The 18,737-nt window shown below is 51.6% G+C and overlaps 1 protein-coding gene across 1 annotated transcript in view; it reads right to left on the reverse strand.

Moving 5' to 3' along the window:
* The window catches only part of SH3PXD2B (SH3 and PX domains 2B), a 116,394-nt gene extending 100,039 nt beyond the window's left edge, over nucleotides 1–16,355 (reverse strand). The window contains exon 1 of the mRNA XM_068990633.1: nucleotides 16,281–16,355. Coding sequence (XP_068846734.1) covers nucleotides 16,281–16,355 — 75 coding nt within the window. The remainder of the gene's footprint in view (nucleotides 1–16,280) is intronic.
* Nucleotides 16,356–18,737: the final 2,382 nt, after the last annotated feature.

Consider the following 18,737-nt stretch of genomic DNA (forward strand, 5'->3'; position numbering starts at 1 on the left):
AGACAGCAGCAAAGCAAACAGCCACAGACTCAGTCAGACAGACCTGGGTTCCAACCCTGGCTATATACTTCCTTGAGCAAGCTACTTAGGAGCCCCAGTTTCCCCATCTGGTAAATGGGGATGCTAATACAGTCAGCCCTTTGCATTTGTGGATTCAACCAAGCACAGATTAAAAAAGAAAGAGGAAGAAAATCTAGAAAGTTCCCCCCCAAAATTTGAATTTGCTGTTTGCCGGCAACTATTTACATAGCATTTACACTGTATTTACAACTATCTACATAGCATTTACATTGTATTAGGTATTATAAGTAACCTAGAGATGATTCAAGTATTTGCCAGGATACACAAGGGGACTGCAAGGAGAGCCAGCCAGTCCATCCTAAAGGAGATCAGTTCCAGCTGTTCACTGGAAGGACTGATGCTGAGGCTGAAACTCCAGTATTTCAGCCACCTGATGTGAAGAGCTGACTCATCTGAAAAGACCCTGATATTGGGAAAGATTGAAGGCAGGAAGAGAAGGGGACGACAGAAGATGAGATGGTTGGATGGCGTCATTGACTCAATGGACATGAGTTTGGGTGAACTCCGGGAGTTGGTGATGGACAGGGAGGCCTGGTGTGCTGCAGTTCATGGGGTTGCAAAGAGTCAGACACAACTGAGCAACTGAACTGAACGGAACTGAACAAGGTTATGTGCAAACACTATGCCACTGTATATAAGGGACTCCAGAATCCACGGATTTTGGTATCCACAAGAGGCCTTGGAACCAGCCCCCCATGGATACCAAGGGATGACTGGAAGAGTATTTACAGTCTCTCAGGGCTGTCGGAGAAGGCAATGGCAGCCCACTCCAGTACTCTTGCCTGGAAAATCCCATGGACGGAGGAGCCCGGTGGGCTGCAGTTCTTGGGGTCGCTAAGAGTCGGACACAACTGAGCGAATTCCCTTTCACTTTCATGCATTGAAGAAGGAAATGGCAACCCACTCCAGTGTTCTTGCCTGGAGAATCCCAGGCACAGGAGAGCCTGGTGGGCTGCTGTCTATGTGGTTGCGCAGAGTCGGACACGACTGAAGCGACTCAGCAGCAGCAGCAGGGCTGTTTAATGTGTAAATGTGATAATGTCAATGAGATGCCTGGTAGAGTGGTGGCCCTTAATCCCCTGCCATGCAAGCAGAGTGGGTTCCGTAGGCCCAAACCAAACTAGATTATTAGGTTGAACTAAGTGAAATTGCCATTTGTTAAGTCAAAAACTGACAATTTCATTACTGCTGCTGCTGCTGCTGCTAAGTCGCTTTAGTTGTGTCCGACTGTGCGACCCCGTGGACTGCAGCCCACCAGGCTCCTCCGTCCACGGGATTTTCCAGGCAAGAGTACCGGAGTGGGGTGCCATTGCCTTCTCCTGTAACTGCACAGTGATGCACCAATTCAACTTACTGCAATGGGGGAAAAACACCACCTAATGAGACATGAAGACAAAGCACAGACCCGACTAAGGGCACACACGCTGGGGACCACAGCACGGCCATGAGCAGAGCAGGTGGGGGACGGGGAGGGGAGGTGGATGGGAAACTACAGCCTTGGGGGCGGGGTGGGGGGGTCTGGATTGACTGCGACTAAGTAAACAGGATGAGACAGGAAATCTAAACCAATGATGAAAGCAGACACACCGCCAGAGCCTCCAACAGCAAGGAAAACGTACAGAACTGCTCTTACAAACTTCATACGGCTCGACCTTGTAGCATCCCAAGGGGTTAAAGTATTCCATCTGTGTCCACTGGACTAGACTGAGAATTAGTTGCTTTTCTCTTGAAGGTTTGCTATGTGTCACTTACTCAGTTCAGTTCAGTACAGTCGCTCAGTCGTGTCCGACTCTTTGCGACCCCAAGAATCGCAGCACGCCAGGCCTCCCTGTCCATCACCAACTCCTGGAGTACACTCAGACTCACGTCCACCGAGTCAGTGATGCCATCCAGCCATCTCATCCTCTGTCATCCCTTTTTCCTCCTGCCCCCCAATCCCTCCCAGCATCAGCGTCTTTTCCAATGAGTCAACTCTTCGCATGAGGTGGCCCAAGTACTGGAGTTTCAGCTTTAGCATCATTCCTTCCAAAGAAATCCCAGGGCTAATCTCCTTTAGAACGTACTGGTTGGATGTCCTTGCAGTAAGATGAAGAAGATACTGAGGTTCTGAGAGGTTAAGTAACAAACCCTAAACCGCACAGGTAGAAAGTAACAAAGCCAGGATTTACACCCAGGCCTGGCTGCCTCCAAAGCCTGTGCCTTATCTACCAGGACACAATGCTTGGCCTGGTGGCAGGAGCAGGTCAACACAAGGCATCTAACTCTGTCTCAGTTGAAGGATGCCATCAATGGCCATCACCCTAGAATCATGGGACCTTGGGACTAAGAGGGTTCATTGAAAGAACAAGAACTGATTTGTTCTGGGTCAGGTCCTGGACTGTGAGGGACTCAGGGCCTAGTGGAGAGGAGACAAGTTAACAGACAACTAGACCCAAGGTATGAGCACTGAGACGGGCCTGGTCCACTAGGAAACATCTAAGCTGATGCCCTGGTTGGGTGACAGGTAGATACAGGCCAACTAAGACGGTCTAGGATACTCCCTAAACATCTGTCCCCTCCATGTAAGTGCAGCTTCATCCTCCTATCCCTCTGGGCTTGAGGGCACGAGGGAGAAAAGAAACAGATGAGAATGTAGAGGGACTGGGCTCTCAAACCCTGGGGACAGCCGTCTATTGGGGTATCAGAAAAGGATTAGGGATTCTCACACCAGATAAAGGAGGCGAGGCTGCCTAAGTGGGTACCAAACTTTGCACATCCAAGGAGCCCTTTTCCTGCATGCAACTGCAGGTGGTTCCCAAAGGGCAGGTTCTGTGGGTTCCTTGGCCACCCCTGTACCTGTGCCCTGCTGGTCTCCTCACCCAGCCGACTATTCTTTCTAGCCTTGCTGTGAACCCCTATGTGGACTTTTCCACCAGTTTCTGGGTCTTCATATACAAGTCTATGAGACAGAAAAAAGGGAGCAGGGGAAGTGGGGTCCCTTCTTCTCCCTCCCTTCAGGACACTTTCCTGACTCTGGTCCTAACCCAGTCCTCTCCCCTCTAGAGAAACCTGGGATAATACATAAAAAATATAACCCAATGCAAAACAGTGGAATTGTGCACAACCACCAACGGCCTCCAGCGTGTTCCCTACGAGGCTGCACTGCATTCCTGTTTCCACTCAGTGGTGGTGGAAAGTAAGATCCAGTGTGTGAAGTAACCTGTTCCATCCAGCTGGGAATGAAGTCTGATGGCAGAGTCTGAGGTCTTAACAAGCATGCACATTTCTAACACCAGAGACGAAGCTTCGGGCATATTTCTCCCCAGGTCCTTTTTCTATACGTTAGTTTATGAAATTAAGATCACATTGTATATATGACCTTTTTCACTTGTGTTACATGGTGAGTGAGTCCCTATTTCATTTAAAACTCTTTGAGAAAAATTTTTGAAGGATCTTCAGTAGTCCATTTATTTAATCATGCCTCTGATAAGCACTGATGTTATTTTCAATATTTTCAATCACCACACTGCTAAACACCCAAATACGTAAATCTTCAGGGAATGTTGCTTTTAAATCTTAGGAGGGGGTGTGTCCATTTAGAGACTGTTTCTCAAGGTGTGGTCATTCCAGACCACCCATGTCACATGGTCCAAGGTTGCTTATTAAAAATGCGCATCATTCGTTAAGGGATGATAATGATGATGATAAATATAATACTAACAGGCAACTATCCAGTGCTTTATGTCCTAGGCACTGCTCCAAACCCTTTACAGGAAATAACCCACAGTAGGTACTGTTCTTACCCTCATTTTACAGATGAAAACCCCAAGGCACAAAGAAGTCAAGTCACTTACGAAGATCATACACTCAGCCAGTCACGAGCAGGGCCAGGTCAAACTGACGGCTGACTTCCAAGCCCAAACTCTGAAACTTCTACCCAGAAGTCTTTCGCCTTTTTGTATATTTGTGCCATGGAGCTTTTTGGCAATCTGATGGTATCTATGGTCCCCTTCTCAAAATAACTTAAAAATGAATAAAGCATGTAACATTCCAAATGAAACTAATACTGAATAAAAATGTTTCAAAAGATAATGAATAGACACACACTTTATTAAAGCAATAAGTAACAAAATCCAGCAGTAGGTCAAAGAGCATCATGATTCTGAAGCAGGGTAAGTGTAAACGATCTACCAGGGTCCATGCAACAATTGTAAAGTGATGTGGGAATGCCTGTGAATTTCCACCTGTGACAAAGTCACAAGCCTTAGTAAATATCCAAGGGTCGCTGTCTTCCTAAAGGAAACCAATGCTAAATTGCTATTGGAGGTTATTGATGATAAAGATGTACTCCTCCCCCTTGAAGTTCAAGGACCCTCCAAATTCTACCCGTATTAAGAACTCTGCTAGCTGGCTCTCCTTGTCCAGGAACACCCATCTCCTGTGGACCCCAGCTCAGAATGCCGCCTCTCTCCTAGCAGCGCATGGGCAAGCCAGGCCTTGGCCCCTTGTCCTGTCCCCACGGCCCTATAGCAGGCCCCACCACAGCCCTTACGCCACAGTGACACGGTCTAAACAGATGGTGACCTCTGTGAGGACAAAGGCTGCCTGGTCATCTCAGCCTCTCTTTGGCTTGGGGCCAGGCCTGGCCCAGGGCAGACAATAAACCACATCTGTGCAATGGACTGGCAGCCAAGGATGGCCCAACGCCACCGGCTGCTGATTCACACCTTGGCTGGGAAGGAGGAAACGGTGACGCCACTGTGTGGGTTTTTGGCTTTCTTTGTCAGTGGAGCAGGCAAGGGGGTCCTGCAATTCTGCCTAATCAAGCAGAACAGAAAATCCTATCCTTATGTACTTTAAAGGCAAGTCTGAAGGGTGGAGGTGGTGGCGAGTTGAGTGTACCATTCTTTACATTCAATGACAGCAGAGACGAGTGTGATCCTGGGCGAAGTACTTCATCTAAGCCTCAGTTTCCACGTTTGTGAAATGGGCTAGTAACAGTGCCTGCGTAGCAGACATCTACTGTTTCCACCTATTCGGGCGCCACGCTCCACTTCTTCCAGCAACACAGTACCCTAAGTCCCCTACAATGACTACTGGCAATTCCAGTGGGCCGGTCTATCACAGCTCCTTGCCCCTGCCTAACCAAAGGAGAGTCAGGAGACCCGGCTGGGCCAATCCAGTTTCTCTCTCCCTGGAACTGGACTCATGAGTGGCCACAGGGACTGAGGGATGGAGCAGGTGCCTGCTTCTCGTGATGTTCTGAGGCCCGTTGGCAGTTTCAACTCCCTGGATGGCCCCAGCTGGCCAGGTCCTTTCTGTGACTGGGGGCTAAGCCAGTTCTGCCAGAGCCATTTATCTAGTACATTCCCTCTGGCTTAAGTTAGCTAGGCTCATTTCTGTCACTTGCTACCCAAGAGTCCTGAGTAATACTCCTTATCCCACAGAACTGCTGCTCAGATTCTGCGACATAAGGCATGAAAAGCTTTTGAGCACATAATAAGCACTGGAGTAAATGAAAGCTGTTCAATAATAATAACAATAAATGATTATTAAGTCTTGAGAACCAAACAAATCCGGAGTTATTTAATCCCTCCCAAATTTCAGAATTCCTGCTGGCTTTCATGATGTTGGTGGTGGCGGTTTAGTTGCTAAGTCACGCCCGGCTTGTGACCCCATGGACTGTAGCCCACCAGGTTCCTCTGTCCATGGGATTCTCCAGGCAAGAATAGTGGAGTGGGTTGCATCCCCGTCTCCAGGGGATCTTCCTAACCCAAGGATGGAACCCACGTCTCCTGTGCCACAGGTGGATTCTTTACTGCTGAGCCGCCAGGGACGCCCTGCTGGCTTTCACAGACCCTCTGCTCTTTCCCATCCCTCCCTCCCTCTCTGACTTCATCTCTCCTGTCTGCACACAGTCCTCCTGTGGACAGGTGTTCTCTCCCTCTAGCCTCCCAGGTTTGTTCTGTGTCTGCCCCTTCCATTCTCCCGTGAAAGGTGTGCCCCCAACCCATCAAGCTGGGGGAGTGTTCTTGAGTCCCAGCTCCTCCTGACCTTTCCAGCAACTTTCATCTGGGACATCTCTGATTCTGAGCACTGGCTGGGTGTGTGTGGGTGGGGGGCGGGAGGGGGGTGGCGTGGTGAGAGGAGGCGGGCAAGGCCTTCTTGAAGGTAGAGTCTACGTTTATTTATTTAGGTTGTGCCATGTGGCTAGTGGGAATTTAGTTCCCCAACCAGGGACTGAACTCAGGCCCACCAGCAGCAATAGAGTGGGGCCTTAACCACTGGGGCTTTCCTGGTGGCTGAGAGGGTAAAGCGTCTGCCTACAATGCAGGAGACGTGGGTTCAATCCCTGGGTCGGGAAGATCCCCTGGAGAAGGGAATGGCAACCCACTCCAGTACTCTTGCCTGGAAAATCCCATGGACTGAGAAGTCTGGTAGACTATAGTCCATGGAGTCGCAAAGAGTTGGACAGATTGAGCAACTTCATTTTAACCACTGGACTGTCAGGGAGTTCCCTTTGCTTTTATTCTTTTGTGGGTTTTGGCCCAGTCAGAAGCCCCCAGACCCTTGGGGCCCCCAGCCACCCATCAAGTTCCATCTCCATCCCTCAAACCTCTCCTGCTTTTTTCAAACATGCCAGATGCCAGGGCTGCCGCTTCCCTGTCCTCTGTTCTCTCTGCCTGAAGCCCCTTTACCCTTCGCCACTCGGCAGCATCTCTCCTGCGGGTGTGAGCAGCCTTGGGTACTGTGCTGTCTTCTCCAAGTCCAGCTTCCCAGAATCCAAGGGCACAGGCCCCTGCTCATTCCTCAGTGCCAGACTAGTCCTAAACTGCCACCCATCTATCTCTCAGGACACCAGCCTCCCTGAGGTCTGAATCCCTGCTTTGCACATCTGGGTATCATCTCTTTGCTCAGAAGTGCCTGGCCCCTGAAGGGATTTACCTGTGTTCAGTGAATTCTTAAGAACTGTCGGGATCACAAAGTATGATCGTTTCTTGGTAGTTGTCTTATTGAAAGTGGTAGTTTTAGCAGTCTTGCCAGATCAAGCACAGGATGCCCAGGGAAACTTGAATTTCAAATAAATAATGAATGATTTTTTAGTATAAGTATGTCCCAAATTTTGTATGTTTATCTGAAATTTAAACTTCCCTGGGCATCCTGTATTTCCTTTGGTAAGTTTGGCAGCCCTAAGCTCTGAGACGGCCGGAGAGAGGCCTGCAAAAGCTGGCAGGAGAGCTCTGCCTCCCCACCCGCTAAACACACACACACACACAGAATGGATGCACCTCTGGTCCCTTGTCCCTTTGCTACATGAAAAGGTCCCAGGCTTGGGTCATCTCCCGTCTGCAGGTCTGCACCTGGGCCAGCAAGTATGAGGAGAGAACACCTGCAGTTTGGAAAACGGGACAAAAGGAGGATGGCTTCCAGCAAAGCTCGGGCCTGCGGGCTCCTGGTAGAGTCCCTGAGGAGCTGCACCAGCCCCTCCGCACAGGCCGACTGGTGGGAGACCCCAGGCCTCCCGTCTACTGCATCAGCCAGTCCCCACAAACCGGCAGAGGGCAGGGGTACCAGCTCCACCCTGGCCTGGGCGACGCCACTGACAAGGGCTCTTGAGAGGGACCCCAGGGCCCCAGTTTCTGGGCACGACGCCGGGCCAGGAGGCACCGAGGTACAGCCATCCCAGCAGCGCCCTCGGGCACTCTGCACAAAAGCTCACGTAACTTCCTCGCCAGAGCCGCCCATTTCCCAGAGGAGAAGGCTGAGGTCCCAGAGTGAGTGAAGAACAGAACCAGCCCCGAGCCCAGTCTCAGCGCAGACGCTGCACGCACCCTCCCGGCCTCACGGCCTCCTGAAGAGGCCTCCTCACCCTGGGCCAGGGCGCACGCCTCACGCCTTGTGCTCGCCAGGCTGACAGGACGCCCAGTTGGCGGCTGCCTTTCTCGTAGCTGCAGTGACTTGCAGCTGGCCCTGGCCTCCCAGGGGAAGGAGAAAATGGAATCACACCACCAAGTAAGACCTTTTGGCTCCCCAGAGCTCTTTCTTCAAGGAAAAAACCATGCACGACTTGCAACAGGATACGAGTGTCCATGCATGGAACAGTACGCTAGGCCTTTTTGGCCGGGTGATGACTCTGCTGTGTGATGACGCCTGTGCACCTCTGGATGGGTGACAAGCCAATGGATGATCCGTCCAGGGGAGTGGGTGTGGGGGCACACCTCTAGCCTGAATGACCTTTCTGGTGTCCCTGTGACCTCATGGTGCAGACTCTTGAACTCCATCCAGACTGTAAGTCTTTCCAACCTATTCCAATATAAGCATTACTGATATGAGAGCCCCTGAGGAGCTGCACCAGCCCCTCCTCACAGGCCGACTGGTGGGAGACCCCAGGCCTCCCAGTGGGGAGAGGGCCTGGCCCCGAGCAAGGAGCATTTCAACCAGAAAGGCATCTGCTCTGGACTCTCTTCCCTCTTGGAACTGTGAACTCATCTCTTGCCACTTCTTGGGCTCAAGGACTGGAAAGCCACATGCAGAGCCCCGCCTCCGCGGCGCGAGTCGGGGGAGAGTCTCGGAGGCCAGAGCCTGTCTGCAGAGCACAGCCCTCGGAGGAGCCGGAGGCCTCTGTGGCTTCAGGACAGCACAGGGGGCAGGGAGGAGGGAACCTGGCTGGAGCCGCCACGGCCTGGCACCGCTTCTCTTTCCAAGTGAGCATTTGCTGTGTTTTAAATTTTTAACTAAAAACAGGAATATGGGTTCTCCGCAGAACATTTGGAAAACAGAGAAATGCACAGATGAGCAAAAAGAAAGTGACATATATCTCATCATCCAGGCTTCTGTGCTTTCACTGATGCACGTTTTCAGCTTTCATTTGTGACCAGGTGGGAGTCAGTCTGAGCACGTGGTTTTGCCACTGGTTTTGCCACCGGCTTTTACTATTTTACATTCCAGTGACAGAAGATGGAACACATTTTTTTGCCATCTAGATGGCATTCTAGCTCTTTGTAGCTCATGGTTATAGTACGTTTTATTTATTGTATCCTCTATTGATGGGTGTTTAAGTGGTTTCTAACTTTTACCATCATAAATGATACTAAGTTTGTATACTCCTAATATAGCTCAGAGCTATTAAGCCCTTACTGTGTGCCAGGACCATTGCGTCCTCACATCAGCCCAATGAAATTATTGAACTACCATTATTACAGACGAGGAAACAGAGACGAGGTGCAGAAAAGGTAAGTAATTTGTCTGAAGTCACACTGTCGGGAGGTGGCAGGGCCGGGATTTGAACCCAGGCCACTTGGTGTACTTTCTTTGCTTACCAGAAGCAAGGAATGGCATTGATTCAAAGTCTGAACTAAAGTGACATTTAAATAAATATGAAGATATGATAGCCTCACTCCCTTGGATCTTCAGACAAGTGCAGGGGTCCAGAGTATAAGACTGGCAGGCTGAGGATGAGCTGGCAGGTGAGGTGAAGGGCCTGGCTCCTTGCAACCGTGGACCAGAGCGAATAAGATGGCACAGCATGGCTGGCAAGGCCAACAGCCACTGAAATAAACAAACAAACAAACAAAGCGAACCTACCCGAGGGGCCTTAATGTCTCCTGAAGGCACTAACTCCGTGTGCCACAGCTCCTCCGAGGGCTGTGCTCTGCAGACAGGCTCTGGCCTCCGAGACTCTCCCCTGGCTCACGCCGCGGAGGCGGGGCTCTGCGTGTGGCTTTCCAGTCCTTGAGCCCAAGAAGTGGCAAGAGATGAGTTCACAGTTCCAAGAGGGAAGAGAGTCCAGAGCAGATGCCTTTCTGGTGCCTACACGGAAGGCAGGTGGGCTCTGCCTTGCTCATGGACCTCTCCCAGGGCAGCAAGCATCCTGCCTGCGGCAGCACCCCAAGTAGAGAAAACACTCGCAGGCCCCCAGGGCAGCAGGCAGGAGAGAGGCAGAGAGGTGGGTCATGGCAATTACTGTCAGTTATGGCAGTTTTCATGACGGCCAATGACTGAGTGCCTTTTCTACAGGAGGCATCAGGCTCCGCAGTGTGTGAGGAGTACCACACCCCTGCAGGTAAGCACTCTTACTGCTCCTATTTTACAGACCCTCGGGGAGCTGCTGTGCGAGGTCACCCAGGTTAGGCGCTCATGAAGAGAATTCAGAGTCAGGTCCTTCCTTCACGAAGCAACGGTGCAGCCATAAGAAATGTGCTGGGAGCTGGCAGTTATCCCTCGGCAGGAGGGATGGAGAACGGATCGAGTGCACACATTATCTAAACAAGCACACAACCATCCTAGAAGGGTGACACTGTCCTCATTTCACACATACAGAAACTAAGGCTTGGGGTTGAGTGAGTCACCCAAGACCACGCAGAATTTGAAGGCAGAAATGTTTGTCTCTGACGCCCAAGTTCTTTTCACTCAAGTTTGTTGGCCTGCCCTGCGTGTTTCTGCAAAATGGGGTGCCAGGATGTCTGGGGGGAGGGGCCGGGGAGGCTGGAAAACAGAATGTAGCTAATTTGGGCAGCAGATTCACAGTTCGTTCCGAACCACTGAGCCTGCCAGCCAGTGGCCTCCCATAGACTGAAACAAGAATGCTGATAATGCCTCATATGGGCATGATCCATCCTGCAAAAGTCAGCTGCTCAGAGGAGAGACCCTCAGCTCTTAGAGCATGGCAAGTGAGGAGGGAGGTCTCAAAGCCAGGAACACAGGGTCTGCCAACCCGTCACTCCAGGGGCACAATCAACCTAGAGCTTTCCTGGGGTGAGAATGACTAAGGGCTGGCGGCAGCTTGTGCTTCGTCAGTCCAGACTAGGCGGACAGTGAGATGAGGAAGGGCCAGGATGCAGAAGCTGGGGCCTGGAGGCTTAAATGATCCACCCAAGGTCACTTGGCTCAGGGGTGGGATCACAGAGCTGCTGAGTACACGTACATCAATCCCCACCCTGCCACGCTTTGCTGCATGACCTCAGGTATGTGCCTGTACCACTCTGAACCTCTGGTTTCAGGGAGAAAACAGGAACACTAATGAAGGACCAGGATCCCAAGTGTATAAATAAATCCTATAAATTAATAGAAAACCAATCACTCAATATACTGAAAAAGGGGACAAAAGATAAAACAATTAACTCACAGAAGAGGAAACTCAAATGGCTGAGAGAGGTGTGAAAAGATGCTTAATTTTACTAGAGAGCAGGGAAACGCAAACAAACACTGCTATGAGATACTATTCTGCAACCACTAAAAAGTCAAAGCTATGGTTTTTCCAGTAGTCATGTAGGGGATGCGAGAGTTGGACCAGAAGGGCTGAGCATCAAACTGATACTTTTGAATCATGGGGCTAGAGAAGACTCCTGAGAGTCCCTTGGATGGTAAGGAGATCAAACCAGTCAATGCTAAAGGAAATCAACCCTGAATATTCATTGGAAGGACTGATGCTGAAGCTGAAGCTCCAGTACTTTGGCCACCTGATTCGAAAAGCTGACTCATTGGAAAAGACCCTGATGCTGGGAAAGATTGAACGCAGGAGGAGAAGCGGGCAGCAGAGGATGATATGATTAGACAGCAACATTGCCTCAATGGACATGAATCTGAGCAAACTCCAGGGGATAGTGAAGGACACAGAACCCTGGCATGCTGCAGTCCATGGGGTCACAAAGAGTCAGACACGACTGAGCAACTGAACAAAAACAACAAGTCTGACAATTCAGAGTGTTAGCAAGGACCCAGAGCAAAGAGACACACAGACACCGCTCCCAGGGACACTGAATGCACAGCTGAAAACCCAGTGAGCTGGGCCTGAGCCTTGGGTCTGACCCATACTGAGCTGATGCACAAAGCAGCTGAGAGAAAGCATTCTAAAAGTTTCCTCCAGAAGCATGAATCAACCCAAACATACTCATAAATGGAATATGAAGCAGCAGGTGAAATGAACTGGAGCTCCATATACCAACATAGATCTCAAAAGTATGTTTTTGTACAGTTTATAAAACTTTCCATATAAGATCCTGGGGAGTGCTGAAAAGGTAAGAACATTAAAAGGTACACGGGACCTAGGTGGCAAGGGGAGTGATTGCCACAGGGAACAAGGGATCTTTCTGGGGGTGATGGGAATATGATAAAGCTGGATTGAGATGATGGCTGCACAGCTCTATACATTTTTTAAAAAAAATAAGCCAACCGTATACTTATAATGGGTGAATTTATGGTATGTAAATCATACCTCAATAAAGCTAGTGAATTAAAAAAACCATGTCTGTTGGTTATTTTTTAAATGTGAACGGGAACAACAAGCACCAAATGTAGGAGACGGTGATTTGTTTTACAGGGGAGCTTGTTGGGATGAATGCACGGGGGGCTTTGCAGCTGCAATGTTTTATTTCTTAAAAAATAAAAATGACTTGAATATGGCAAAATGTAAAGATCTGACAGCTGGATGGTAGATAGATATTTAACTTATTCATGTATCTGTATATTTAAAATTATGTATTAGTATACTAAAAAGTACTTATTTAAAAGGACCACTCTGATGACTAAATATGTATACACAGAGAGCTCATCTAATGCCTGGCCCACAACAACAAATTAAATTTCAGCTATTAAGATTATTGCTTCTATAACTACTCCTAGCATCTTGTTGTTCTTAACATCTAATGATCTCAAGACAGAGCAAGCTAGTGTCTCCTGGCCCCTGCTAACAGAGACATTTTTCCTAACCCTAAGGCTTCTGTACATCCCTCTCCAGTGCCGGAACTGGGGCAATTCAAATAAAACCTGCAAAACCTACAAGGAGCACATCCTTCTCCCCTCAAGCTGGAAGATAACCTAGCTGGGAGGGTCTCCCAGGGTGTCACACGTGAAAGTCCCCTTTCCATTCATTCAGAAAGCCTGGATAGATGCCAGCAGAGAAAGGCCAACAGAGAGACAGCAGTGGCTCCAGGGAAGTCCTCTCCAAATGATAATACTGTTGATATTATTGTCAACAATAATCCCTACCCATCCATTGGGATCTCAGGGGCCCTGGAAGCTTCTGTCCCTGAATTCTCCAAATGTGGCCTATGGCTCTGCCCTTGGGCCCACTGATGATGTCTCTGCCCACAAGGTGAAGGAGGCTGGGACCAGGCCTGATAAACATGCCACCTTGATTATGGAGAAGATGCCATTTCAGGTCGAACAAGTAGTCCAGTCCCGATGGGCAGCCCTAAGCTCCAGGTGCAGCTGGAGATCTCCAGCCCCTATGACTTTTTCTTTCTCAGGCAACCAAGATATGAGCAGAGGAGATCAAAGTAGCTGCAAATGGAGAGCAGGTGGTGGGGAACCCTCCGTAACCGACTTGTATATTCTCATGGAGTCGTTGGAGCAGGGGGTTAGAGGTTAGGGGACACATGTGGGGACATTTTGGACATTTTTGGTATAATTAGGGAGGGGGACGCTACAGGCATCTAGGGGGTAGAAACTAGAGATGCTGCTGAACATCCTACAATACACGGGACCAGCCTCCAACAACAGAGAATGATCTGGCCCCGAATATTGACAGGGTGAAGGTTTAGAAGTTCTGCTCTGCCATCTGCAGATATAGAAGGTGGGGCTCAGAGAGGTGAACAGAGGTAAAGCAGCTCAAGGTCGCACAGCAGGAAGTGGCAGAGCCTGCGACGGTCCAACTCCCTTGTTCATGCTCTCTCTCCAGAGCGGCTGGGCCAACTGCAGATAAGAGGACACTAGGTGGGGAGAAAATTCAGGCTCAGGCCAACAGCTGCCTCCGTCCCGTTGCCCAGAGTGGCGGAGGCAGGGATGACTGGAGAACGCGAGTGGGGGTCACTGGCAGTTGCTGGTGGGTTTCTTGCCATCAGGGCAGTTCATTTTCTCTGTTCCCGTGGATGACTCAAGCTTCAGATCAACTCGTTATCCCTCTTCATCTGATGAACCCAAAAGCCTGGCTGGAAGGGAGGGGGCCCTTTGAATCACAAGAGTGACTAAACCCACATGCAGAAAAACAAATTCTTGGTGAAATCCTCCTCACATGACGTCGGCACGTTCCCAATCAGAGTGACATGGATACCACGGGGCAGGGATGCAGGCGGCTAGCGGTTATGGAATGTCAACCCTGCCAGTCACAAGGTCTCTCTCCCTAAGAAGTGGGCACCATTACCCTCATTTTACAGACAAGGAAACCAAGGTCACACAGCTAGCAAGTTGTGATGCCAAGATTTAAACCGAAATCCGTGTTAATTTGTAGAGATTTATCTGAAGGGGCCCCTAAAAAGTGGTTGAAGGCTTAGAAAGATGTCCTTCAGAGCTGCAGAACCTCCAAAAAACTGGTAGGGAGGGATCTAAGCAGAGAATGAAAAGCCTCAGAGTGATCACAAATGATGGCAGATTTCCTCGTCTTTGAGGGGAGTATGCTTAGGGAAACTATGGGCATGAAATCTGCAAAATGGTGTGGCCTGGTGGAAAACACTTTCAGGTGCTGAACAGACGTGGGTTTACATTCCTGCTCTCGCCCTGACTGTGACCTCAGGCACAGGACCTCACCTTTCCAAGCCCTAGTTTTCTCATCCGTCACGGGGGCTTAATTAAGCACCCACACCTGATGTGCCAGCAGAGGACGGGAGAGTGGACGGTGACGCCCAGTTCTCGGTGGCTGCATGTATTCTGGTGCTCCGGGCTCACAGATCTGGGGGGAGGCAGCATGGGGACTTTCAGACTTCCTCCTGTTGCCAAGCTGGTAAAAACTGTCTGTATACCAAAGAGGCGACTCAGTTACACAGTCAACAAGCTCAAACAAGAAACCAAGACTTGGCAGCATTTGAAACAGTTAAAAATAAATAAATAAGGAATTAAAAAGAAAAAGACAATTTAACCTAGCTTTGGAATCAAGGGAAACTTCACTCTATTTAAAGATGCCACAGGTCCAGGAAATAGCTTCCCACCGTCTGGCTAAGGCTTGAATAACCGGCTGCCCAGCCAATAACAATACAGGCTCACACAGCACACCCTTTCTGTAGGGAGTGCAGAGTGGATTCCGGGCTATCTCCTTTCAGAATTGTGCAGACTATCTGTGGAGGGCATGTAGCTCTATCTTAAAAGAAGGAGCCTCTTAAGAAAAGAGAACCAAAGAGGACTTGCAGAGATGTCAAGGAGCTGAATTTAGCCAGCCAACGCCCCTTGCTCTTTATTGTCCTACACTTCTTTGTTAGGATTTTTTCCCTCCCTCTTGCTCTTTTTTCCCTTCCTGGTTAACTTCTCCACAACTAGGCGCTGCCACTGCCCCCTTCTCACCACCAGAGACACCAGAGCCCCCTTCCCTGCTGCAGAGAGGCCTCCCCAGGGCCCAACACCCCCCAGCCCCACTAGCCCCCTATCTAGAACCTCTGAGGCCCTCTGAGGGCCCTCTGAACCCACAGATTGAGCTCCTAGGCTGGTGAGGGAACCCATTCCCATCTTGGGGGTGGGGGGATCACCGTCTACCCCAGGCACATCTTCCAGAAGCAGAGAAAAACCAAACGCACCTCAGCCGTGTTCCAGAACCCAATGCCTCCCAGAGTCTCAGCCTTCCCATCTGCAAAACGAGGCCACCGGGCCATTTTCTCAAGTCCTAGCCAGCTCTAAACAAGTTCTCATTTTGCCAGGGAGATACCAGGAAAAAACTTTCATACATTTTTAAACAGAAGTTATTGGAGAGAAGGGGCCAAAGAAAAAAAAAAACCCTTTTCACGGTGCAGGCACTGAAAGGATCCATTCTCAGAGATTTCAGGCTGCCTCTTCCAGAAGGACGGGGCCAACCTGGCGATCCCCGGCGGGGCTACCTGTAGCTGGGCACTGCGGGTCAGAGCGCCTCCGGACAAGGAGGGACAGGGCGGGCGGCCTGAGAACAGGCGCCTCTCTCTCAGCCTCTCGTTCCCTACACCGGCTGGGGCCAGACTTCTCCACGGATGGAAAGGGAGGGACCAGGGGGAACAAGAGGGAAAGGGGGAGATGGCACGCAAGGAGGCGATGAGGGGCGATGCCCGAGCGCAGGGTGGAGGAGCTGAACAGGGCAAAAGGGAGGAGGGGGAGGGGGAGAGGGCGGAGCCGGGAGAGACCCGGGCCGCGCAGCAGCAGGGCGGCGGGGGAGCGCAGGGAAGGAGGGGGAGAAAGAGCAGGAGGCAGAAGTTTTCAGAGCCGGGGGGCCCCCGGCCGCCCCCGACGGGTCCAGAGCTCGAGGGGGCGTGGGGCCGCGCGGCACTCACATAATGCTTGTTGGGCACCCGCCGCTTCTGCACGTCCAGCACCTTCACCTCCACGATGCTGCGCCGCGGCGGCATGGCCGCTCCTCCGGGGGCCGGGGGCGGGCGGGGGGGTGCGGGACGCGCCGCCGCGGGCCGGGAACCAGGGGCCGGGCGCGATCGGGAGCCCGGGCCGAGCGCGAGCTGCCGCCGCCGCCGCCGCCCTTCGCTCCGCTCGCCCTCCGGCCCGGCCGCCGCCGCCGCCGCCCGCCCCCGGCCCGCCCCCGGCCCGCCCCCGGCCCGCCCCCCGCGCTGCCGGCCCGCCCCGCTTAAAGGGCCCGGGCCCCCGCTCCCGCCCCCCGCGCGGACCCGGCTGGCCGACGTCCGGCCGCCGCGGGGCCTTTGTCCCGGCGCTGCGCCCCCGCAGTCGGGGGAGGGGACGGGCACGGGTCCGCCCTGCGATCGTGATTGACTGGTGGCTTCGTTCCCTCCCTCACCCCTTGTGATAGCCGCGGTCTAGCGCGGGATTTGAGGGCCGGGCTCTGCTGCTCTTCGACTCTGTGACCTTGGGCAAGTGGCTTAACCTCTCTGGGCTCAATTTATTCATCTATAAAATGGGCCTAGTACTGCTGCCTTCCAAGCGGGGCTGTCTTCAGGATTAAGCGCATGTCAGTGCCCTATAAATATTGGCAATTGTCAACTCAGCCCAAAGCCATGGGTATTCAAGGAGGAGCAAGAAAAGAGCCCCCCACCCCCAACACGCAAGTGTGGTGTGAGAGCGAGAGGGTGGTGAATGAGGGAGGCGCAGTGGATGCCTGTCAACAAGAACACCGATTCCCAGATTTGGGGCACTTACTCCATGCCTGGCCCAGTGCCTCCTGTTTTGTAAAAAATAATTTCTCTTTGAATTCTCAGGCCAACTGTGGGGGGTGGGGAAGGTGGTTGACTCATGTTATGGAGGCGGTGGGCTTCCCAGGTGCATTGGTGGACTCGGGTTCCATCCCTGGGTCGGGAAGATCCCCTGGAGGAGGAAATGGCAACCCACTCCAGTATTCTTGCCTGGAGAATCCCATGGACAGAGGAGCCTGGCGGGCTACAGTCCATAGCACTCATACTCCGAGAAGGCAAATGAGAGCAACCTCTGGAGTCACAGAGCTCGGGGAGAGACCCTGTCACCGGCCAGCCCTACGCACAACTCACGGTTGAAGCTGAGGGTGCCTGGGGCCGCTCCACGTTTCTTTATCCAGTGCCTCCCAGCCCTGGCTCCGCACTGAGTCATTTTCAGGAGATGTTGACTGAACAGACCGTCTGAATGAGCGTACACATAGTGCAGGGATAGGAGGTTCAGGCTCCTGGCCAAGGTTCTCATACAGTAAGTAGTAAGCAGGTCCAAAAAACCACACAGCTCCCTTCCGGGCCTGTGAGAGCCGGCTCCTTACCACCCTGGGTCCAAGGTCAGCCTTGGAAAGTGGGTGAGGGTCATTCAGAGCGGATGCGTCTCAGCAGCCCTGGCCAGGCCGCTAGAGATTTCAGTACCGTTTCCCTTTAGCTCTGTGCGGCTCCTCGCCTCTCTGACTTTCTTGCCAGGTTTTACCACCCTGCTCTGACCCTGGAGGCTGACTGGTACGGATTTCACTGATGGGTTCCCTGTCCTTTGACTTCGTGTTGGGCTGGGTGAATAGGGGGGTGCCTTGGCAAGAGACAGGGCAGGAGGAGAGAGAGGTGTGGGAATTCAGTTCACAAACTTTCTCCCTGATGGGTTGTCCTTACCAAAGCCACCTTCCCTTACTGGCTCTCCCAGCCTTCCCTCCAAGGCTGGTGACAGTCCTGCCTGTACTGCGCCCTTCTTTGACTCTCCGAACCCTGCCCACAACTTTGTAAATAGACTCTTCAATAAACTTTCCTCTGTAACCCAGTTTGTGGGCAACATTTGTTTTGTGGGACCCTCATTGATGTAACTCGTGTAAGGCGCCTTCTTCTGCATCACAGTTACAAGTCAAAGGACATGGAAATGTCCAGTGGGGTGAAGGCTTGGCTTTTTTGTGCCTTTTGCCTCATCGTGTGCATGAGCCAAGCCTTCCTAATAAGGCAGAACCGTGGAGGGCAGACGCTAGAGGAAGTCTGTGAATCAGCCTGCTTCCTCGGTTTTCCCAGAAAGGCAATGAGACCTGTCCTCAGTCACGCCCTCCGCAGTGGAGCTGGCGCTCCATCCTCCTGAGTGTGTTCCCCTCGTCCGCTGCGACAGGCCTGGCTGGAGGAGATACCTTCCCCCTACCTGCCTGTAGCAGAGACACAACGCCTGCATCCTTCCACGCCCACCCTTCCTTTTTCTTCTGTTGTACTGAAATACACATGAGATGAGATTCACCATTTGAGCCGTTTGTAAGCATACTGCTCTGTGGCCTTAAGTGCAGTCACGTTGTGCAACCATCACCACTATCCATCCCGAGAACTTTAAAAAAATTAATTTTAAAATTGGAG

Source organism: Capricornis sumatraensis, chromosome 18, assembly GCF_032405125.1.
Source record: "Capricornis sumatraensis isolate serow.1 chromosome 18, serow.2, whole genome shotgun sequence".
NCBI lineage: Eukaryota > Metazoa > Chordata > Mammalia > Artiodactyla > Bovidae > Capricornis > Capricornis sumatraensis.